At 38.8% G+C, this 25,508-nt stretch overlaps 2 protein-coding genes across 7 annotated transcripts in view; one reads left to right on the top strand and one right to left on the bottom strand.

Annotated features, from left to right (window-relative positions):
• The window catches only part of CTNNAL1 (catenin alpha like 1), a 79,381-nt gene extending 56,863 nt beyond the window's left edge, over positions 1 to 22,518 (bottom strand). For 3 of the 4 annotated variants that reach the window (XM_062569706.1, XM_062569703.1, XM_062569705.1), the window contains exon 1: positions 2,989 to 3,279. In XM_062569706.1, coding sequence (XP_062425690.1) covers positions 2,989 to 3,114 — 126 coding nt within the window. In that variant the 5' untranslated portion in view covers positions 3,115 to 3,279. Of the gene's footprint in view, positions 1 to 2,988; positions 3,280 to 22,482 lie in introns of those variants that run through there. The other variant, XM_062569707.1, reaches the window with a different exon arrangement.
• Positions 2,601 to 25,508, top strand: part of ELP2 (elongator acetyltransferase complex subunit 2) — an 87,020-nt gene continuing 64,112 nt past the window's right edge. Inside the window, exons 1-2 of one of the 3 annotated variants that reach the window (XM_062569699.1) lie at positions 2,601 to 3,414; positions 24,209 to 24,304. The gene's annotated coding sequence lies outside the window, so the exon portion shown is untranslated. Of the gene's footprint in view, positions 3,415 to 24,208; positions 24,305 to 25,375; positions 25,496 to 25,508 lie in introns of those variants that run through there. The other 2 variants (XM_062569701.1, XM_062569698.1) reach the window with 2 other exon arrangements.

Genomic DNA, 25,508 nt, shown 5'->3' with positions numbered 1-25,508 from the left:
AAAATGAGAATTCTACCTCTTCTGAAAGAATTGTGAGTTTGACCCCTAAAATTGTATTTTTAAACTTCATCACATATGCTTTGTGCTATACTTTTGAATGACTCTCTTTAGAGTATGGCTACGTAGACAGAAAGAAGTATTAGTAAATATGGAATACTGTGGCTTGAATCTGCAGTCCTGTTTTGTGAGTTGATGCACCCTATTATAAAAGGGTCACATTAAGCTCTAGATAAATTCATGTAAAATGAAAACCAAGCTCAGATTTATAAATGGTTTAAAGCTTAAAAAGCTTTTAAAAAGCTTTTTTAGAAGTTTGTTAATAAACATGTCTAGCAATTATTCTAAGGATAATTTCTCCTGCTAGGAAGGCAGAAACCTGCTGGCACTCCTGGCAGCAAATATTATCTTATATTATGTAATCTCTGTTTATAAGACAAACAAGTTGCAAAGTGCAATAAAAAAAAAGACCCACACATTTACAGAACAACAGCAAGCTATCAAATACACATTTACAATAATATACGTCAATATACAATGCATTGAACAGTGCACCTATTAAGAGTCTACATAGCCTTTTTCTAAAAAAAAAAAGAAAAATGGGTTTAGTTAAACAAAGAAGATTGAAAGCGAGTCTAACGGACACAGCAGCCTATTGTTTTCTTTTTGCTTAAAGTAAGTAGTGAAAAGCAGTAACAATGCTCTAAGTATTCTTTTTCAGTAGCATATAAACATAAGCGTTTTTCTACTTTAACGAAAGGGTGCCAGAAATTAACTTGGGGGGAGGGTAGAACTCTTTGCAAGCGTATTTTGCACAAAGAAAAATACAGTCCAAACATTACTGTAGATACACAGCTCGTGTATGTAAATTAGCATATCATCACAAGCTAAATAATCTATAGTAATAGACACCATTTCTACAAAAATAGCCATACACAGAAAACCTACATTTAACAGTGAGACCTCTATTTAACAATTTACAAGAAACAATAAAGAAAAAAATTCATAAAACAGTATAGTCAGTGGTTTACTAAATGTGCCCGATGATAGCTGTAGGGCATTCTATCATCAGCAACCTTAGCCTGGAACTCTCAGGACTCCACATTCAAGGGAACAAGCTCCTCTGCAGTTCGGAGCACTTTACCAGGAAAAGAGTAAGCTCAGAGTATTTAGAAATGCCCAGACACCTTGTACTGTACACAGCTGAAGTGAAAGATGTGGAACATTTCTGGAAGACATAGGTATAGGTTTTGTGACATAGGGTCAGCAAAAAATCATGCATGACATGTTACATGTACAATGAATCCAGACTACCATTCTTATTCCAGAAAAATAAGAATTATTCACAGGTATCTGTTAAAAGTAAGAATTTAAACTTTTGTAATTAAGTTTGCCCTCTGTGATTGTTTTTGTTTGTTTTTAAGGTTCTTAAAAGTAGTCTCAATATTTTACCTTGCTGAATTGTTTCAGAAGTGGAAAATTCATTGAACTTTGACTTCATCTTCAAGCAAGTGGTTGAATCCTGGAGATAGGCTTCTTTAAACTGATGGAGATTTCTTTAAACAGAGGACAACTAACTGCACGAGTAAATACAGAACCTAAGGTTTACCCTGGTGCAAACCTTTTCTGATGCCTAGCTGTACAAATGCAAAATGAAGCTTACAAAAGTTTTCTTCCAGATGGGGTATGTTAGTATAAAAACTTTACATCATGAGGGCTAATGATTTTTGTGTGGATACCACACATCCTATAAAGACTTTATAGAGATGTACACATAGGTTTCTACCTGTTAACTTTTATAATCTGTGTTTAAATGCACAAACATACTATGAAGAAAATACTGAAAAATAATGAATCAAAATAACGTACACAAACAGAATAATTTTATTAGGTATACTGAACTCCAATTTCGTAACTTAGGAGCTAATAAAATGAAGTGTTTTGCATATATTTACCACTTAAAGAATCATACATATTTATCACTTAAAACCACTTCAGAAGAAAAAAAAAAAAACAGGCTTTTAAGCCCAGTTAGCACTATGTGGGACACATTAAGAGGTCATAAAAGCAGAGCTTCCATATTATTTAACTTTTTAAAATTCAAGTAGTATCTTTGGATGTAATGAGGCTGCACATCAATGCAACAACACAATGAAAAACATTGCGGCCTGACAGTGAAAAAAACTAAGTTGAGACAAACTTCCCGAACATCAACTGCTTTCACCAGCATCAAAAATTATGAAAAAGACAATATTTACAAACCGGAAAACAGAAGGCAAGAGATGTGAAAAGCCAAGGAAACACAGAAGGTGAAGTACTTTTGTTGCAAGAGCAGCGTTACTGGTTCCAACAGCGTAGCTCAAACATCAATTCAATTCACCATTCAGGCACAGGAGGGTAAGTCAAAGTAACTCTGTGCCCGAACTCCTGCCCTCTGAACCGCAGCATCCTGGGTTTAAATATACCTATGGCAACGTAAAGGCTGGCCACGGGCGTTACACAACGCCACCGCAACCTCGCGGGAAACTTCGGCGCCAGGAGCTGTACCAGGGGACAAGTGTGAGGGCTTCTCCTCCCCCCAGATGCCCTCCGGGGCCTGCTCGCCTCGGGAGCGGCATTCCCGCACAAGGCCCGGAAGGGATGGGACATCGTCCGCTTCCCTCAGCCGCACACTGAGCCGCCCGTGCCGTGCCGGATGGCGGGACCCAGCCCCAGCGGGACCCTCGGCACCAGAATGCTGGCTGAGAAGAAAGGGAGGGAGGGGGCGCAGCAAAGCGAAGTTGCCTCCGCCTGAGCCGCTGGAAACAAGGGAACTATACAGCGGCGAGAGCCGAATGCACAAACTTCTGCGGCGGCCAAGCCCGAATCCAGATGGGAAGACGGGAACCGGGTCCGCCTGTGCCATGCCTCCGCCGGCAACGGGAACCGCTCCCTCTAGCCTGACCGTCGGTTAGGGGAGGAAGGACAAGCTTGGCGATGCGGGATTTCTACCTGCGACACCAACGGAACCAACGTCTGTTCCACGGAGCGCGTGCGGATCTCCAGCCCCGCGTCTGCGCCTAAAGTCGACGAGGACGACGAGGAAACACCGCTGCTACTGCACGGAGACATGGCCATGGCGGGGAGCCAACAAGAACCCCCGAATCCTTCGAAAACAACTCTGCTCCCGCCGGCCGCTACCCACACGGCAACCCCAACGGTGCCCCCGCTGCCCCACCCCCACCAACCAGGGCACCGCTGTCTTGCCGGGGCGTACGGAGATGCCGCGCGCGCGCATTCAGCCCACCCTCACGGCCCCTTCCACGCCCCTTGGGACGAGGGATGAGATTTAAAGCGACAGCTCCACTTTCTGTGCTCTCCCCGCCGCGCAGCCGAGCGCGCGCAGCCTGCCGGCCTCCCCTTCCCCCCACGCGGCGGGTAAGCACGTTGCGGCCCGCGGCGTCCGAGTCCGCCTGCTCTGAGAGCTGGGTGCGTGCGTGGCGCCAGTGTCCCGCATTCGGCTCGCTACGCTATGCTGCCCACATAGGGCTCTACGTCGAGCTTCGGAGCTGCTGGGGGGGGAGGACTGGGGCTTGTCCCCTCTACAGCCGCCCCGGCCTAGAGTTTGCATGGCCCTTGCCGTAGGGAGGCAGCCTCTCCCAGGATGGCAGTGTCCCAGGGTCGAAAGACATCTTCCCATCTTTTCACTGAAGTTTCTTCCCCAAGCCTCCCATGACTCTAGCAGCTGTGTTTCTAATGTAGGAGAGAACAACAGAACAATTTTTGGTCCTGGAAGATTCCTCTTTTGTAGTGCTAGTATGAGACTTTATTGGCAAGGAAAGAGATATGCTAATGAATACGCCTTAGGTTACCCAAGACTTCCATTATAAGACTCATGCTTTCAATTGCATGTATGTATGTTGAGCTTCAAAACTTTGAGGTGGTTCTCCTGGACAGGTACTTGTCTCAGAATGATTCATTTGTTTAACTTTCAGAAGAAATGACATAGCTTCGTCCAAACAATGAGATTAGGGAAGAAATGCATTTTTCAGAATTGAATAATTCTTACTATTGTTTTGCTGAGAAGACTCAGGCTGGCTCAAGAAAGTGAAATTTAATGACAGATATGTAAATAGGATGGGACAGTCAGAAATGCCTTTTGTAGTCCCTGTAACAGTTTGTCTAAATTTGGCTGAAGTATAAATTTCTGAAAACTACTTTTTGGATACATTCTGTAGAATGTCCCTGTAGTCTAATAGCTAAATTTCTAAAGTCTTCAAATGCACTGAGCGGGACTATTTGAGATAACTGCATCAAGACTGAGCAGGACTTTAAGTGCCAAGTTGCTGCTTTCCATAGCTAGAGATTACTGAGGGACTGGGCACTGGAACTGAAAGTTGGAAGATTGTCTTTCTTGTCCTTCCTACTGCTCCTTCAACTGGTATAATCAGCCACCACCCTCCACCCCCCCCCCCCCTGAAAAAAAAGAGACAGTCTGATCTGAATACAGAGGTATTTGATAGCCTCGTGTCTGGGACAAATCTGAAGAGTGAGAAGAAATGAGAAAATGGCAAGTTGAAGGAGGCCACAACAAGTGATATGAGAAAAAGGGAGACTGTGAGGGAGAGACATGAGAAGAAGTAACTATGGTGCCAGTCAGACATTTCAGTGTTCTCCAGCTGCAATAAATACCTTCATTAAGGCCTTGCCTGTGTTAGATTTAGGGATTTGATTTCTGTGCTGATGAGATACTGCAGGAGAAGCTTTAACTATTCTGTTATCAACTGATCAGTCTGATTTTTTTTTCTTCTTATTCATTGTTTCCTTGACTTCTCTTTTAATAAATATTCCTGGTATGTGGATATGAGACTAAAGTCTACTGACTTTGGTGTGACAGCTTTTGGAGGTGAAAACTCTCATCAGTTAAATTCAACTTTGAATTTGCACTTACTTCAAAAGGGATATCTGAAAAAATAAAGTTTCCACTAGAACTTTTAGTAGGAGTGAAAGTGCAGTTTTAAAAAATCGTATTGCTAGGAATGGTAGCATTGGGTGGTTGCATGGAGCTAAGATTTAGAATATAGGACCTTTTTCAAATTAACACTGTATTATGGATTTATCAATGAGTTTGTATACTCTTCAAAACTGTCAATGCTACTGTTAGAAAGCAGGCAAAATTAGTTCCTAGATAAGCTTAAAATAAGCAGTAATAAGGGCTTTTTTCCTTGCACTCCATTAGATTGCTGTTTCATACTTTTATATTTTTCATAGTTCTATGGCTGAAGCTTACTCCATCTAGAATCCTGTTCTAACAGTAGTTAACACATGAGTCTTTAGAAGAAGGTATGAGCAATCTCACAGTAAGCAGATATGAGATAATCATCCCTTATGAAAGTCTTAAACTGACTTGTAGTTAGAGATTGGGCTAATCTTTGAAGCAAACCGTTGTCTTTTTCAACATTTGGAAATAGTATTTTTTGAATATTTTTTATCTGTTCTGGTGAGATATAAAGCAAGTATGGAGGATTGAGGGTTTGAAGAAATCTGTAGCCTGCAAAATCTTTTAAGAGCATTTGCCACCTAGCAAGAGCTAGGAACATGTGTTTCCTTAGAACAATCAATAATTGTGGGATTCAGAAAAAAATACCCTACAATGCTTATAACTGCAATTTTAAGTTATATAGGAAGAAAAAAATGCAACGGAAATCTTAGGTTACATCACTAAAAAACAAATTTCATTACCATAAGAAGTCTTTAGCAAGGTGACCAATAATCAAGATTAAAAAGAATGTGTGAGACCAGCAGAAAGGGAAACAATGGCATTCCTGTTATAGCAGGGCCTTTTCAATAAATGGTATGTCATCTTTCTTTTTTTTTTTTTTTTTTTTTTTAATTGTGCTGAATAACTTGGTGGTTTTAATTCATCAGCAAGTGAATACTTAGAATAGAAGCTATTTTCAAATTTGCATTTACTAGCTTAATTATGCAATAAATACCACATTCCTTGAGAAGTTTGAATTGTCGGTATATTATTTTAAAATTGAATGTTTATAAATATTAATGATTTTAAAATAATTCATAGATACTTTGTTAGTTTGCAGGGGTATGTAAGGAAAGTATGGGAATAATATGAAAGAGTAATTTCAACACACCTGAGCTGGTTGACTATCAATATCCCATTGGTCTACATTTTGTGATACTAATGAGATAGCAGGAAAAAATTGCACAGATGCTCATAATGTACATGAACCATCCTATTGATTCTGTTTAGGCTACTCTCGTGCATAAGTCTTTGTAACACTTGTGAATGTATTTCATTGAATATCAGTTATCCTACTTGTTTCCCAGATCTTGAACTATTAATATTTGTTAGGGATTTTACCCATGTCATGTTGTTGAATTGAGAATCCATAACTTGTATCTGTTCTAAAAAAACTGGACAGCCTCAAGATATATAATCATAACATTAGTTAAAATTCCATACTAGTAGCATACTAAAAAACACTTGATTTCACTAAACATCATTTTTAAAGTATGGGCCATAGTTTCTTTGTTAACAACTCAAACCCAGTGAAGAGATTATTAATGAGCATTACCAACAAACTACTTTTAATGCTACAAGATAGACCACATATTCTTCCTAAATTGGACTGCTACACTATTTAGAGAAATCATTAGTCCCTTAAAGGCAGCTGGTAGGATTCAGTTCTGTTTCTGGCAGCAAGAGAGTATGCTGGTGTATCAGAACTGGAGCAGAAAATTGTAAGTGCAGCTGAAATGGAAAGGGAAGCAGCAAGCTATTGCCAAGACAACCCAGGCATTTTTGAAATAAGTGCATTCAGGGAGTTTATACGTGGTATTTAAAAGTATCAGAAAAGATGATAATCTAATTAACTTAAGATTTAGAAATCTTTCTAAATCATTGTATTCATTTGAATCATTCATTGAATCATTGTATTCAAAGTAAAAGAAAAAAATATCAAAAACTTGACATTTGTACTGAATTGATGGTGCAGTATCAATATCAAAATCCAGACAGATCCTAATAGGCAAAAATTTTCACAGCAAGAGGAGGTATTTAAGAGTAAGGAGTGTGTTGACAGATTAATTTTGTTGTCTGTACTAATAGTAGGCCTTATTTGGCAACTCTTCCATTGATGTAAGTTGGCGTATTTCCAAATGAGGATTGCATGTTTGGATATGCTCGGGACATTGTGGATGTTCGTTATAAGAACATGTTTGCAAACCACAGATGGAAGTAACTTCGAAGTCCAAGCTTTCTTGCTTTATACTTCATCTTTTCTAGCAGTTAACCAGAATGTGAAATACAATAATCTATTTTGGTTGAGGAGAAAATAATTTTCAAGTCAAATGTTTCTCTGATCCTGTTCATTTATGAAGAATGCCAAAAGTTCTACTTATCTGAAAGCAGCACAAATCAATCAATAGGAAACATTCTTTTTTCAGTGTTTCAGGCTCTTTGCCAGCTACTATTTAGCCCACAGGCAGCTCTGGTCTCTCAGGACTTCATTCAGTGACTATAAAGAATCAGAGAATCACAGAATAGTTGGGGTTGGAAGGAACATCTGGAGATTGTCTAGTTCAACTCTGCTTGAGTCAGCTAGAGCAGGTTGCCTAGGACCATGTCTAGGCAGGTTTTGAATGTCTCCAATGACGGAGACTCCACAACCTCCCTGGGAAACCACTTGCAATGTTCATCCACCCTCGCAGTAAAACATTTTTTTCTGATGTTTAAAAGAAATTTTCTGTATTTCAGATTGTGCCGATTGTTTCTTGTCCTGTCACTGAGCACCACTGAGATGAGAGCCTTCTCATCCTCTTTACTCCCTACCATCAGATATTTATACACATTGATAAGAACCCCCTGAACCTTCTTTTCTCAGGGCTAAATGGTATCAGCTCTCTCTACCTCTTCTGGTGTGAGAAATGCTCCAGTCCCCTAATAATCCTCAATCATACATATATGTGTATCCATTTTGATTTCTTACAATATTATATATCATAATATGGCAGCATAACCAAAAAACCACTCTATTTTAAAATGGTATATTTATGAAAGTTAAAAATATAACAGAGTAATATATATATATATATAATGATTACGTCCTGACAGATTTGCTCTCTACTACACCTCATATACTATACTACTATACTGATAAACATCTTGCTAGGGAATCTCAGCACTTTCAGCAGGAACCATGTGACAACTGTATGTTATCTGCATCTGTGTCTTTTTCAAAAGTGGTGATCAAGGTACTGAGGGAACACAGCAAGCAAGATAATGGGGTTTTTTTAGCTCTAGCAGAGCTCCCTCTTGACTTTGAAAGACAGTAGACTAGAATTATTGTTTTTTTAAACAAATAGGCAAGGCTGAAAGAAGAAGGAAAGTGAAAGAAATCCACATAGACCAGTATTCATGTCATATATGTAGAATACAGAATCAGATTAAAATATCTGCTCAGCTAATTTCAGATCATGGTCTTGAAACTAGATTTCCACTTCATATGTGAATGCTTAGCTACAGATATTTCAGGGTGGCTGTCTGTTTCAAAAAAGTCTAAGAAGGACTGTGGCTTCATCTCAATACAAAACAGAAACAGCTTTGCTCCCTCACAATTAATTCTTACCCAAGTCTAGGAAAAATTAACAGATCCAATAGCAAATTTACACTCTTTAACATTATATTCATGTTTTTATAATTTACTTTCTGTTTGATTTCAAAGGAGAATTTGTTAAAAAAAAAAAAAAAAAAAAGCAATGTAGTCAGAGCTGAAGCAGTTCATACTATGTTTAGGAATGTTACTGTAGGTTTTCTTTTCATCCAAAAGAATCAATCCATTGAATGGAATTCTGTGGGTCTTCAGACCCCAGCCTACAACATCCCATGTAAATCAGCTGTAATTTCCTAAATTCTCTGGGATCAGGTACAGGCCAATAAAAAGCACTTCTGTTAATCCTCAGTTCCTATAGCCCCCATTCTAGTAATCTCCAGACCTGTTCTTCAGAGACTGTGCTCTATTCTGGCTTCCCATAGCCTGATATCTTTTCTTATCACAGAATTGGTAAGGTTGGAAGGGACCTCTGGAGATCATCTAGTCCCCTAATCCTCCTGCTCAAGCAGGGTCATCTAGAGCATGTCAGACAGGGTTGCATCCAGGCAGGCTTTGAATATCTCCAGAGAAGGAGACTCCACAACCTCTCTGGGCAACCTGTTCCAGTACTCCGTCACTCTCACAGGAAAGAAATTCCTCCTCACACTTCCCGTGGTTCAGTTTTTGCCCAATGCCTCTTGTCCTGTCGCATGGGACAAATGAAAAGAGTTTAGCCCCATCCCCTTGACACCCTCCCTTCAGTTACTTGTACAGATTGATAAGATCCCCCCTCAGTCTTCTCTTCACCAGGCTAAGGAGGCCTGGCTCTCACAGCCGTTCCTCAGAGGGCAGATGCTTCAGTCCTTTGATCATCTTTGTAGCCCTATGCTGGACTCTCTCCAGTAGCTCCATGTCTCTCTTGTACTGGGAAGCCCAGAACTGGACGCAGTCTTCCAGATGAGGCCTCACCAGGGCTGAGGAGAGGGGCAGGATCACCTCCCTTGACCTGCTGGCAACACTCTTCCTAATGCGCCCAGGATACCATTGGCCTTCCTGGACACAAGAGCACATTGCTGGCTCATAATCAAACAGTCATCCACCAGCATTCCCAAGTCCTTCTCTGCAGAGCTGCTTTCCAGCAGGTCAGCCCCCAGCCTGTACTGGCGCATGGGGTTATTTCTCCCTAAGTGCAGGACTCTGCACTTGACTTTGTTGAACTTCATGAGGTTCCTCTCCACCCAACTCTCCAGCCTGTCTAGGTCTCTGTGAATGGCAGCACAGCCCTCAGGTGTATCAGCCTCTTCTCCCAGCTTGGTATCATCAGAAAACTTGCTGAGGAGGCACTCTGTCCCTTCATCCAGGTCACTGATGAATAAGTACTGAGCCCTGGGGGACTCCACTAGCCACAGGTCTCCAGCTAGACTGCGCCACTAATGACAACCCTCTGAGCTCTGCCTTTCAGCCAGTTCTCCATCCACCTCACAGTCCACTCGTCTAACCCACACTTCCTGAGCTTATCTAGGAGGATGTTATGGGAGAGAGTGTCAAAAGCCTTGCTAAGTCAAGGTAGACAGCGTCCACTGCTCTCCCCTCATCTACCTAGCCAGTCACTCCATCATAGAAGGCTATCAGATTGGTTAAGCAGGATTTCCCTTTGGCAAATGCACGCTGACTCCTCCTGATCAGCTTCTTTTTCTCCATATGCCTGGAGATGACTTCCAGAATGAGCTGTTCCATCACCTTTCCAGGGATGGAGCTGAGGCTGACTGGCCTATCGTTGCCTGGGTTGTCCTCCTTGCCCCTTTTGAAGGCTGGAGTGACCTTGGCTTTCTTCCAGTCCTCAGGCACCTCTCCCATTCTCCAGGACCTTTCAAAGATGATGGAGAGCAGCCTGGCAACAACATCCGCCAGCTCCCTCAGTACCCATGGCTGCGTCCCATCCAGGCCCACGGATTTGTGGATGTCAGGCTTGCCCGGAAGATCTCTAATCCTCTCCTCCTCAACCAAAGGAAAGTCGTCCTTTCTCCAGACTTTCTCCCTTGTCTCCTTGGCTCTGGGATTCCTGAGGACTGCCCTTAGCAGTAAAGACTGAAGCAAAGGAGGCATTCAGTAACTCTGCCTTCTCTGTATCCTTCGTCACCTGGGCCTCTGCCCCATTCAGTAGTGGGCCCACATTTTCTCCAGTCCTCCTCTTGCTACTGATGTATTTGAAGAAGCCCTTCCTGTTGTCCTTAACATCCCTTGCCAGACTCAATTCCAAATGGGCCATAGCCTTCCTCGACGCATCTCTACATACTCTGACAGCATTCTTATAGGCAAGTAGCCTGTCTCCTCTTCCACATTCTGTGTACTTGCCTCTTCTGTTGGAGTTTTGCCAGGAGCTCCTTGCTCATCCATGCAGGTCTCCTGCCCCCTTTGCTGAACTTCTTGGGATGCACCGCTCTTGAGCTTGGAGGAAGTGATGCTAGAATACTACCCAGCTCTCTTGCACCCTTCTTCCTTCTATGGCCTTAACCCATGAGATCCCTACAAGTAGGTCTCTGAAGAAGCCAAAGTCCACTCTCCTGAAGTCCAGGGTTGCAATCCTGCTTATTGCCTTGCTTCCTCCACGCAGGATCCTGAATTCCACCATCTCAAGGTCATTGCAGCCAAGGCTGCCCCGAACCTTCACATCTCTAACCAGTCCTTCTTTGTTGGTTAGGACAAGGTCCAGCAGGACACCCTTCCTCATAGGCTCCTCCACCACCTGTGTCAAGAAGTTATCATCAATGCACTTGTTCTAGTTATATTCCTGGGGGCCAAACATCTGGTTTGGCAAGCCAGCACAAACTCTGTCACACACACACGCACAAACACTCTTCAGTAGCAAGCAGTTTATTAGTAGATACTTACAAACGGACCGACCCGATGGTAATCTCGAGAAGGACCACTCCAACACTTTTCCCGATCATCTGCATGATGAGAGAGCGTCGGCAGGCGCAATCTTTTCAGGTGTCCGCGAGGAGGCAACGTGGTCCTCTGTTGTGTAGCAGCCTCTCCCTCCTTCGGAAAAACTCCGGTATTTATGATTACTTGCGGTAGGCGGGAGTCCTGGCACCTGGGGCCAACAAGTGCAGGGAGTCTAGCCCAACTCCGCCCCGGCTGCATGACCAGGCTGTGATACTGCACACGCGTGCAGACTTACTTCGGGGGCCACATTTGACTTTAGGGGTCGCTATTTCATTACTCTTCAACTTCTGACCTTCATGTTGACTGCTTCTCATGGTGATGCTGTGGCTTCCAGAATGTATGTATATGTATATCTATATGTAACCAACCGCTGTTCTTTCTCACAGATTTCCAAGACCTTGTTAGTTACTTATTTGTATTCCGTTTAACATGGCGGTATTGTTCTAGGCACCAAAAAGTTACAACACCAGACCATTCTCACCAAGTATCAAGTTGTACAGATATAAAAAGTTACAACACGGACCATTCCCATCAAGTATCATCTGGTACAGATACATGCACTGCAAGAGCCTTCTGGACTGTTTGTGCCTAGCTGTGTTGTTCTTCCAGCAGATATCATGGTGGTTGAAGTCCCCCATGGGAACCAGGGCCTGAGATCATGAGGCTACTTCCAGCTGTCTGTGTAAGGCCTCATCGACTTCCTGGTCAGGCAGCCTGTAGTAGACACCCACAACAGTGTCTCCCAAGTTAGCCCACCCTTTGATCTTCACCCATAAGCTCTCGACTGCCTCCTCCTCCCCGCCTAGGCAGAGCTCAATGCATTCCTGTTGTTCTCTCACATAAAGAGCAACTCCACCACCTTGCCTTCCTGGCCTGTCTTTCCTAAATGCACATAGCCATCCATAACAGCATTCCAACCACGTGTGCTGTCCCACCACGTCTCTGTGATTGCTGTGAGATCATGGCCTTACAACTGCACCTAGATCTCCAGTTCCTCCTGTTTATTCCCCATGCTGTGTGCATTGTGTACAGGCATTTCAGAGAGGTAGTCATGCCTGCAGGTTTCCCAGGAAGGGTGTAAATAGCCATGTCCCACATGCACACCCCAGCTGCATGCACCCATTGGAGGCCCTCCAACCCGAGTTGTGTTTTATTGACTACCTTATTTATCAGGCTACTCTCTGTTCAGCACTACCAAATCTCTTGGTTTTTGTCAGGCTAAAGTGATATGAATTTTGGAAGGAATTAAGCACAGGGAACCTATATCTCCTGAATCTTAGAATATTTACAGTCTTTGTGACTCTACTTTTGTCTACTTTTTGGCTGATAATGAGATGCATTTCATTCATATATACTCGGTTCTTTCTATGTTTTATTTCCTTTCTAATGAGATGTACGTATGTTGAGGAGAAAAACAACCATAAAATTTTCCTTAATCTCTGCTGATTATGCAGTTCAGCTGCTCACCCTAAAAAGTGCTAAACACCAAGTATGCCATAAGTTACAGAAACTGACTTCACCTTTTAGTGAGGAATGTCAGTTATGCCTCTGATTTTCAGAAATACAGACTCTCCTACTCAAAGATCAGTGATGACTCTGGCAGAATGGAGATAGGTCTGTTCTCAACAGAGGAAACAATAGCTTCCTCTGGTCCTCTTTCAGCAGTTCTGCTCCAGAAGAATCAGCTGCAGCTTCTCTGGAGAAGTGAGAGTTTAAGAGTTTTTCCTCTGATCCAGAGAAATGCATGGAAAGATGATTCAGCCATAGCTAGTATTCCCTTTTCTGGATTATTTTTGTGAGGCAGGCAAAAGAATTGATGTGAATATTGAATTCTCTATCTTTTAATTTTTATAGATCCCAACCTTTGAGAGCATTCTGGGACAAAAGCGGGAAATGGCATGATTGTTGTGCATGACTTTATACTGCTCAAGAAGGAAATGATACAGAAGGTTTAGCTGAGTAGGTATTTTAACAATTTCTGGTTGAGATATGCTGCTGTGTGTAATTTTATGCTTTTCCAGTGAATGATAGTCAGAGCTTTGGAACTGGTAATAGAAGGGAAACTTAGAAGAGTTTGTTAGCTGAGAAGGTTAGATGGTATTGATTTCAGCCTTGGTACAGGACAATACAGGAAACTATGATTAATGATAAAAGGGCTAAATTTGCTCCATCCCTTTCAGATTTTCATCTGAGATCATTGTCTTATTGTTAATAGCTCAATTCTTTGAGCTAATTCATGCAGTTTAGTTATTTTTCTTCTACATCCAAAAAAATCAATGTGATCCAACAAAGACATTTATAAACTCTTCATACTTTACTAAACCACACAGCTGTTAAGTGCTAACCAATTCATCTTAAGCCATACAATATGAAAAGGCATTCTGCAGGTTTTAATTTTATTTTCATGGAAGAATTCTGTGTTCTCAGAAATACCTTTAAAATATAACCCTGCTGGCAAATAAAAATAGCTGAGTGTCCTCTGTTCCACAGCATTGAAACACAGACATGCAAGACAGACAGACTAAGCAGGACAAAGCTTCCGTTTTAGAGCAATTTCTCTAACGTATTTTGCCAAGCAACATGATTGTTGCTCCAGTATAACAGAGAAAAAGTAACCTTCAGCTGTCATTATTTCTATCCTAAGACTTAAATACTTGGAGAAAACTGTGAATCACTAAATCTGAGATTCATACAAGATTTCAGGACTCTACTACAAGGATAAAGTCCCAGACATCATATGAATGTGAATCATGATTAGCTTAGTTCAACAAAATACAGAAGCATTGGATAAGTCACAGGATCTGGTACAGACTTACAAAGCCCTTGTTTCCTGAAGATGCCTCTTTATCTGAAATTTGGGACCTATATGAGAATTGTGGTAAGGGAAACCTGAGCTAGCAGGTTCCATCAAATCTGGAATTTCTTTGTGCCGCAGCATCTAATCATGTGTGAATAATATGGCATAGATGCATGTGATATCTTAGGAAAGACTATATAGAGCATTAGCTTTGTTTTCTGGTAGCCTAACAAATAAACAAATGATTGATACAAACTAATACAGTGAATATCACTTCTTTCTTTTTCTTTTTCTTTTTTTTTTCCCCAGCATATCTTTTACCGGAAAATGTTTAGCCAGACTTTCTTGAATTTCTTGTACTCTATTGTTTTCTCGTGTTCTAGTGAATACCAAATTTCTTGTACTCTGCTGAATTACATACTCAGTTGAATTTCTTGGAATGGTTTTGTTAAAGAAACATATCTTTTCATCATGAAAAATAGACCTATATCTCCTAAGCTTGCCTTCCTTATTAAATCTTCCTAAAAATTTTTAAATTTCTTAACTTAGTTTCTTTGGTCAGATAATGTGTCTAACCTGCATTCTTTTCTAATTATTTTCTATTTGAGGAACATTTATCTCAAGGGAATTTAAATGATTCAAGAGAGTAGATTCTATTTTGACATAATTTTAATAATACCATTCTAATTATTCTTTTATTATTTAAAATACAGTTTTATGGATCCTACCATCCAATATTGCAGTCTGCAATGACCAAAAGCTTACTGATGAAATATCTGTGTTAGGACTAGTGTTCTACTTTTTTTCACTCTTTATATAGAATTAAGTTTTTCCAGCATAACTGAAATATCAGCTGGTGCAAAAATACAGCTTGAGGACCTGTTGCTCAGGCTTTTCTACTCGTGCCACTGTTAGATACTCAGATAACCAGCAGATTCATCACTATTAGTAAATGAACTGTACTTCTACATTTTGAAGTAGAGAATTGGAGGAAAATTACTTTTGAAGACAAATATTATGGCCTTTATGTCCACAATGATGGATGGCTTCAGTATTCACTCTCTTCCAGGTACAACTTTCTAGCTCTAACTTTTTATTAATAAAAACATAACTCAAGTTCTAAATATTTGTCCCAACTTTTTAAAAGCAGGTGTACTACATGTATTTATAATTATTGTCAAGTTATAAAAAGATATTTATTTACTGTAAAAAATGAGATAATTTATGTAAATTTTAAGTAAGATTCACAAATATTAATTATTGATGCTATATCCCATACTTTGCAGTTAAACTCCACTTGATAGTATTCTATTCTTTACACTGTTCAGCTTTTTTTGTTCTGTTATCTTTCTGTTCTGATTCTGCCAAAATAATACATTTTTTTCTAATGCTATGAGAGAAACACACATCTTGTTTACCAAAAAAAAAAAAAAAAATTTTTGCCATCCATTTCAAATGAATTTCTTAAGCTGCAATATAGCCTGCACAGTTAAAATGTGAAAATAAAATAAATAGTCTCATAAATTCATGCAATCACCAAGAATGCAGTCACTGAAAAGGAGACAAAGAGGACGGGTGAAGTATAAAACACTGTGCAGACTAATTTGCAGTTCTACAGTGAATGCCTTTATTTGGCTGGTGCCTTTCCCTTCCCTTCCTTCTCAAAGGCATCAGATTTCTAGGAGAGAATGAACATTAAATTCTTTTTGGCATTTCTTACAGGGGAAAGCCAAAAGGACTAGTGTTTTGGGACTAACTTCCAAGACATTTGTTAAGTCTCTAAAAGCAAGATTTTTATCTTAAAAAATAACTAGATACTTGTTTCTGTCTCTAGTGTATAGATGTGTACAGGGACATAAAGAGTTAATTAACTTAGACAACAGATCTGTAGTCAAGTCAGATGTAGAAGCCTGGGTTCTTTGGTCCCCTACTCGGTGTGTTTTGTTAATATTTATGTGATAGCTCATATTTTTCCATTTGATAATATTTTGAATTATTAGGAAGCTGCCCAAGTAGAAGCTGGTCATTTTGGATTATACCTTTTTCTAACCATCCACTGCATCAAGCATCAGTCTAGCTACATCAGTCTAGCTACTTGACTGTACGGAGAGGACTTTTAAGCTGCTGTGCAGTACGTTCCTCCACTTAGGCAAATCTGTTATGATATTCTAATATACTGCTTAAAAGAAGTTACCTAATAATAAGTTACCTAATAGCTAGGTAAGAGGCAGTTAGAGATCATTCATATCTAAAATATAGTTTTAAATATTGTGGAAGAATATTCTAGATATATTATATATATACAAAGATAGTGTATGTACAGGAGATTGCTCCTTAATACGCATATATATTATAGTAAAGCCCAAAGATGCTTCAGGCTTTCTTTCATGCTGATGGTTATTACTATTAATGCAGTGAGAAACTGTATTAGCAAAAAAAAAAAAAAAAAAAAAAAAAAGAGAGAGAGAGACTATCAATAACATCAATAACATTTAATAACGTTTCATAATTGTAACATTGTGAAACAGCTGAGAGATCACAGCTGAGACAGATAATGGTGATGAAAGAAGGCTGAATAGAATTTAAGGGATTTTTAGCTGTCAAGGAAATAGTAATAGCTGGCTAATTTAATAGCAGACTATTGTTTGTATAATGTTGCTAAATGGAAGAATACCCTTTAAACACTGGTTAAACAAATGGCTTTACAGCATTCTCTCTAAAAAAACAGAACATTGGCTTTTCACCAAGCAATTGGACCCGTGTGAAGGAGAAATGTAATTGTATCATCATGGGAACTCTGACTCACAATATCTCACATCCTCCTGATTCCAGAGGGGAAACAGTTTGCACCACCCTTTTTCCTGGTGGAAACTTACTTCCGTCTCTGCAGCTCTGAGATGCGGCCTACCCCACATCCTGAAAAGGCCAGGGTTCTTTGCTCACTCTGCCCACCTCAAAGCAAATATAAATCAGTCTACCAACATCTTCTTGCTGTCTCATATAGGACATGAGGTAGTCCTTCATCTTCTGTGCCAGATTTCAAAAGGGCCCACGACTGACTAAGTATTTGTGCAAATGTTGACATACTGTGTGATGTTTTTAACTTCATAAATCACAATGTTACTGATCTGACTGATATTTTAGTGAATTAACGGTTACTTTTTGGCACATTTTCAACAATTTTAATACAATGAGAACTTCTGTTTCTCAGTTTACCTTAAATATACTCTGCTCAGGGGGCAAAAAAATGTGTATTTACCACTTAAATGCACCAGATATGATTGCTGAGTCTGAATGCGTGAACAAGATTTTATGCCAGCTCTCAGATCTGACCTTCAGTTCTGATTTTATTGATCTCTGCTGCCCATTCATGGGAGCAATTATACTGCTCCCATGTATAGGCACTCTCATTAGTTATGCCATAATTAATTTTAAATGTCAAGTAAATCATCGTAAGTTCAGCTACTGATTTGATACTGGTCCTTCACAGGACTAAATATCAGTGAATTTTGGCTACCTCTTTTGTTATTAAATGCTGCCTACTCTTATGCAAATAGACTCTTGACTTCAGTGACATCACTTCCATGAGAAAGTGTTACTTATAGCCAGTGGTTAATTACTTTTCATGAAATAATATAATGATAAATGGGTATATAGATAAATCTATCTTCAAAACAGGATATTGTTAACCTGCTGGTAGATTCTGGAGGTGAGAGGAATGAGAATACAGCTGTTGTGAAGCAGATTTGTTTCCTGAAACTTTTAAAATACTTTCTTTGAATAACAGGCTCCTTAATATTCCTGCCTCCTCCTGTTGCTCTTCATTCTCCCCTATTCTTGCAGTGCTTCTAAGAACACTGCTATGTACTACATAGAAAACTAAATATTCTGTTCTAACTGGAAGTAGGTTGGATAATAGTAGCAACTACTTCTGCTCTTGTATGAGTTATGTGAGATAGAAGAAGAAAATGTTGATGTGTTGGGGAAAAAAAAGCTTTAGTTTAGATTGATGCCCTGAAAGAGAAGCCAATAGCGACTTTTCGAATAGGCTAATATATAAATTCCGTTGAATAGGCACTTGGAGCAAAGGAAAACATACAGCAGAAGAGCTAGGAGACTTGTTGTAACTGTCACCTGAAAGAATATGTGGAATAGAAGAGAACTGGAAAAGAAAATTAGAAGATACATTACAATTATTAAAACAAAAATAGAGAGTCACGCAGTGGGACAACCACACATAGCTGGCTAAATGACAAAGCTTTAACAATAGCCCGAGGAAAGTTGGATCTATGGAATTCAAGCTAGATGCCTAGGGAAGAAAAATGCAGGAAGCAAACCTGATGGGTAAATATGCTTTGAGAGTGGAAAGAAGCTTTGATTCAAGAAGCATCAAATGATAGAAAGACATCAGGAATGGATTCTCTGTGTGTGGAAGAGATCTGCTTCTCCAAAGAGGCAACTGAATATGTTGGAAGAAATAGAATGATAGTAAAATGTCCTAAGAAAACATGCTTCTTATACATGTAAGCACAAGAAAAAACTTACTTTGAATCATGAAAATGTTATTTTTAAAGTTTCCTCTCCATTGTAGTAGTGGCATAATGTCTTCTTCAGTTCTCCATAATCACCTATCAGCTCCTGACTCAGAGCATGATGTTCCTTCAAAATACTTTCTGTCAACAAGAGGAATCAATGAATGGCCCAGTTCTATGTCCCACTTACAAAGCTAAGTCTACCTATTCAATGTTGTTTTTTAAATTGTTCAATGTTTTCATTCTTTAGAGAACTATGTCATTTTCACTTTATGCTGGCTGCTAGCCAGCCTTCCTATAAACTATATCTAGGTTCATAGCAGGTCTCTTTATTTGATCCTTAGTTCCCTAGATTAGACCTTTACCTGTGCAAGTTGTATCTGTTTCTTCCTGTTTTCCTCAAGCTTGAAACACTGGGAAAAGTACTGAAATTAGACCTAGATTCCATGGTTTTTTGGAACCCCATTCTGTTTTCAAAACTATCTTCAAACACAACATGACTGTCCTCTAGTTTTTTGTCCAGGATTGTCTTCTCCACTCCCTTTTCCTTCTGCCCTTTTCCTTCACGAGCAAGGTCTAACTTTCTTGTGTCATACCTGCTGACATATGTACTGAATTAAACTGGAGACAGATCAAATGTTTACAGCGATCCCCTCCTGCAAATTTCCACATAATGCCTATGCATCTCAAAGCTAGACTACTGCAACAATCTAGTTGTAACTAGTTTTGTAATCCATTTAGAGTGTGAAACAGATATACTTCACTAAGCAGAGTATTTTACTGTAGCGCTTTGTGCTCTACGGAGGCTGGTTGCAGGTTGTGATTAGAGATTCAGAAGTATTGCTTTAAATATATAAATCCTTAATTGGCCTGTGATTTGTTCTCATGAAAGTGTATTTTCTCATATATTGTGCTGCCTTGCAACTGGCATGTTCAAGTTAGAGACTTTTTAACTGAAAGATCTGGTGACAGTGCTGTTTTGTGCTTTTGTTATTTGTTTGGACTAGATATTTCCAAGCATGTTAGAAATTAGCTCCATCATTACATTCTTTTTGTCTATTCCTAGATACAAAAAAAAAACCCCAATAATCAGTGAATTAACTCCTTCAACAACATTCCATTGCTGTTGTCTTTATAGAGAGCTGATATCAATGGTAACGTCTCCATATCTCAAAATCTTATTATTTAACTTCGTGAGTAGGGGGGAAAAATTGTTTCAGTGAAAGAAACTTGCTCTTTTAATCGTGGACTTTAAAAAAATCCTTTTCCTTCCTTATTCATCTTGTGGATAGATCATTAAAATATACCATATGTATGGCAGTTCAGTGCACTCAGCATTTGAGTGTTTCTCATAACATATGATCTTTTTAAGCACTGTTCTTCAGCATATTGGATCTTTTCCTTAAAGTCCTTTCTGCTAATTTTCTTTTGTTTCATATTGCCGTCATTCTCATTTTTCAGAAATAAACAATCTTCCTGTAACAGGCTTCCAATAGCACATTGATAAGATCTAACAGGACTCTCCAAGTCAGGGCATTACTTTCAATTACATATCATTCTCCCTTGCCCAGGTGACTGATACTGCTGATTAATTAAATAGATAGCATAACCATTCAAAGCAGTAAGAAAAATAAGCTGATAAGAAATCAGTTATCACCCATGAGACAAACGGCTCTTGTTCCATAATGATAAAGCTGAGATATGTGAAGCTAAGCTTCCCTGCAGGAAGTGCTCAGCAAGGATAATTTCAATAGTTCTCCATTCTGTTTTAGTTGTTGTTGGCCTGTATCCATCTGCTTTTGAACCTGATGTAAGTTTATTGATGCTAAGTTCTGCCTATTTGGCTTTTTTTTTTTTTTTTTTTTTTTGATAACTCCTGAATCTGGATTTGTTAAATGAAGGTTGTTTTTCTTTTTGTATAACTCATTAAGGAAGAACAAAGTGAACAGCTACAATGACAAAACAGGCAGTAACATCAGATAGCATAGAGCAGCTAGAGAGAGCAACCTCTTAACCTGAATCATCAGAAGCAACTGCTTGTGCCTGTTAGGGCAACCTGCTTCTTAGGTTTTTTACCATTGATAGTCTGTAACAGTTTCAGTTGCTTACATACACACACACACAGAAGTTTGTTAGGAAAAAAATGTATGATTCAGACTGGTCAGACTGAAGTCAGTTCAGTGAGCTCTATCTAAGAATAGGAAAAGATGCAGCTTTTGGATCCTAGAGTCCAGATTCTACTATTCTACTATAGATTTGAGTAGTCTGAAGGGATACCTTCCATCATGTATGGAAAAAAAAAAAAAAAAACAAAAAAAAAAAAACACAATGTTTAGGTCACAGTTGAACAGTTTTAGCTTAACTTTTACCTGTTGTCCTCACTGCTCTGCATTATGCTGTTAGAGTTGCACTGACCTCAGTACAGCTCTCTAAGTGGCAAATTCTAGGTGATTCTAAAAAGCCTCCTCAGGTTTTAGGAAACTGTGGGTTAAAGTCTCTAATATAAAATTCCTATACATCCCCTAGGAGCTGCTGCTGTTTTCTGCTGAAAATTGAGATAATAATGAAATTCAAATTTTCTCATGGGGTAAAACAGCTTCTGTTGATGATTTTGGAAACCTGCCACAAGATCTATATAGCAGCTGTTGTGATGTAGGGGAAATGGTAGAGAACTGGAAACTGAGACCAACAGCTGCAGAATTATTTGTCAACCTATATTCTTTTCCTTTTTTTCAGTATTTGAGAACAGTCTTTCATAACAAAATCCCATTTCTGTGGCTGAGGTGTGGGATGAGCACACCTTAGCACTCCAGAACAAGGAAGAAGAATACTTACTCCCTGATTTTTTGTGATGAACTGCTAGGAGAGTAGTTCCATTGAGCTGAGAGAAAACAGTGACTTTTCTGTGGAAAATATGTGCAGAAAATAGTAGTTACACTTTGGAAGACCCATGTTAGGTGATACTGCTGTGGAAGACTACCCATCGTGTTGGATAAATGAAGTCTTGAGTGCAGCCATTCTCTGTCCTGTGTCTGAAAATGTATGATCTTCAATGAGATACTAATAGTAAGCTGCTAACTCCTTAACTCCAGTAAGAAAGTTCTCATCCTCACCTCCCAAGTAACATCTCATTAGGTAACCATCATGATTCAGACCTGCGATTAGGTAACCTACGAATCAGACCACTGGGATCTCTGAGTTTAGCAGTGAGGTACTGAAAGAGTCCATATGTCCTTTCTATGTGTCACTTCTGCTTCCCTTCACAAAGTCCAAAAGGCCAATATCAAAAAAAATACTGTGGTTCACAAGAATGCAATAGTAGCTCATCATAGCAGGTCTTTGAAGATGTGGGTAGAATGGCCATGTGAGGTATAACAAACTCTGGAGTTTTCAAGAGCAATTGGAATGATGTGATCACCTTTGGATGCAGGAAAAAGATTAATTACATTTAAAAAAACGGAGGATGTTTTAAGAGGGAATTCTGTAGGCTTTAGGGGTATATTCACAGATCCCTCATACATATATTTCTACACTTAATCTCTCAATACTTTATCTTACTCATGAAACAAAATATTTCCAACCCTTTGTCACATTTCAGTGCTTCAGTCATACTTACAATACTTTGAAATCATTCTTCTTCCACAGAAGGTGTCTGAAAAATATAAAATACAAAAATGTGGAGTCAGGTATTTGATAGCCAAGGTGTTCTACTTAATTAATGCCTTTCTATGTCCTATACTTTGTTGTGATGTGTGTTTTAGATAAAAGTTACCATTATGACAAAAGAATTTGTCATCAATTCTTTGTCATAATGCTCTCTGCAAAGAAAGAATCATTTCAGAAATACCAACAATACAAGATGAAATTATTCTAAGATCATACTGTAAAAAGAATTTCAGCAATTTATAAAAGAAATATAAGTAGTATTCTATTACCAAAAGTGCTTTGCCATCATCCACACCTTCATCATCTTTAAACAATTTAAAAATTGTATTTGAGAAGTTCTCATCTAACCTATAAAAGTGATTAATAGTAGCTGGAAAAGCGTTTAGGTTCCTTTCAATTGCATTGAACACAGACAACCATTTTTGGTGAATAAATCTCAGTATATTTGCATATTCTGTTGAAAATGAAATACATCTTGAAATTCCTGGTCTTTTTGGCATAGAAGAAAGTGATTAGAAATTTTGGGTACATAACTTTCAAAATCAAGAGTTATTTTATCAGTAACATACTTTGATGTATTATGGAGTTTGTGATTACAGTCAGATGGAAGCAAAAAATTTTTTCTTATTAACTCCTTAGAAAAAAAAGGTTTAAAAATTTAACGTTAGCAATTTCACATACTGATAACCTGATATAATTAAATCACTTGACTGGAATACATATTTTACATCTTTTAAATGCACTTATTGCAATTTCATTACATTCTTGAATTTATTCAAATACCTACTAGAATATTCCCCTTGTAAATCTATATAAACATGACTATGCTGAATATTTCATTCCGATTACGAGAAATATCAGAAGCCACAAAAATGGTGTGTTTCATCAAAATCTTTAACTATTTTCTCCGTTAAAATAGGAGCTAACTTCTTATGAGATATATAAAACCTTTATTCTCCAAATTACAGGTTACAGTCTACTGTCACAATCATGAGAATTTTTTTATTGGCACACTTCATATTGCTTTGTAGCAGTCATGTCTGCATTTTATTATTTCTTACCAACAAAATAAATTATTTCTTAGAAGAAATACTGGGATTGTTTTTTATGATTCTCTCTTTTAATATGGTATCCTGTATCTGACAGTACAGCATGAACAGCATGAACTCTTGCATAAACTTCAGTAATCCTCATGGCAATTGTTATCTCTTTTGATCTATATGCTGAATCCTTCCACTGTGAAGGGTTTTGCCGATGAAATATTTTAATCATCTTTAAGGTCATGATCATCATGTATACAGTCTATAAGTCAACCAAATAAAAATACACAAACACAGCCAACCTTAATTAATGATCACTTAGTGCCTGTACTTTAGAAAGATGGGTATCACATATGGCTATATATGACATTATAAAGAAGAAGGATGGCATAACCTTTATTCAGAGTAGTTTTAACTGCAGAGCTTTGAGATAGATTTGAGTTTCTTCTAGAGATATATATTGTCTTACATTTCAGCAGCAGCTGAAATCTTTTCTGTATAAAGTTTACATGCAAATTTAGGAAGTTTGGGGTTCAGGATTTAATTCAATAACTCAGAAGCCTCTGTATCATATTTCTCTCAACTGTTCCCAGTCTTCAAAAACAGAAGAAATACCCATTTCATGTGTTTTTGTAGGATGTGCTATACCTCTGCTGTCTCTGGAATTCTCACTTGGCTTTTATCCTAAGCTCAGAAGAATCCCATTTCTCTTTCCAGTTCCATCAAAAGGCCGTAAGTCATCTTTGTATAGTGTGATAACGTTGGGGGAGAATAACAGCAGCAAAACCCTTAGCAGCTGAATTTCTTCATTATTGACAAACTGCCAAGCCTCTTAAAAGTTTTCCATAAGCCTCTGGTAATGCCACTACTTAAAAAAATGTAGAAGCCAGAAGGACTTGTGTTGTTTCACGTTTCTGCCTTGCTTGCAGTACTTGCTGAATGTTTACTATAAAACATATTAGTTTCCATATACAGTAAGTATATTCTGTTCATATAGCCATTCATGAGGCTTTTTGAAGGGTTTCTTCTTTGCATGCCATTTCACGTACTGGGTTACAAATGCAAAAATAAATGCCTGGGGAACATCTGTCTTTAACAGGCAAAGTCTCAAATGCAACATCATTCCCATGATTTTATATTTCATGTGTGCATTTCAGGATAGTCACAGAACAACAAAATGGATATTTTTTTCCTAGGCTTTATGTTTAGATTTTTTAAAAAAGATTTCATTTTCACGGGCTGAACTCCACCCTGAAACAGGTTTTAATCACCAGTTTGGTTGGTATTGCTTGGTACAACTCATGCTAGTAATGTTTGACTGACTGATTCCATCTTTTTCATACCCTTGTGACAAGTAAATTAATTTTTTTTAAAAAAGACATCTGAAATTTAAAGCCAGTTTTCAACCAAAGTGATTATTCTGCTAGCTGGAAGTGCTGACACATGTGCTCACATCAGTGACACGTTGTAGATACAATGTAGACACACTGTAGTTACATCAGCCCTCTGACTTGAGTGCATCAGAATTTGCTCATTTTTTGATGTTATCCTTAAAATCTACCTCTAGCTGGCTAAGCCCAGACAGATGTAGGCTCACTCAAGATGTGTTGACATTAATGATCTCATTCAGATCAGAAGTGTTCTTTTGAAGTGATTCTGCTGATTTTTCTCACTTATTGTGCTGTAGATTGCATCACAGAATGGTCTCAGAGTGTATGAACAAAATTCTGATTTGATAAAATTAAACCAAACAGTGTGCTTTGGGACTGAATTCTCAATTCTAAATGTGCTTTACCACTACAGAACATTCAGTCCAGGTGAACAGGCGAAAGCTGAAGCATGTCTAATGCCAATGTTGGATCATCAACACCAACTGTTTTCCATCCATGGATTCGTTCTGACTGCACCACACAATTTGCTAAGGTATACATAGCCT

This window comes from Rhea pennata, chromosome 2, assembly GCF_028389875.1.
Source record: "Rhea pennata isolate bPtePen1 chromosome 2, bPtePen1.pri, whole genome shotgun sequence".
Lineage (NCBI taxonomy): Eukaryota > Metazoa > Chordata > Aves > Rheiformes > Rheidae > Rhea > Rhea pennata.
Note: the sequence above shows the minus strand (reverse complement) of the source record. Positions and strands in the feature narration are given on the sequence as shown.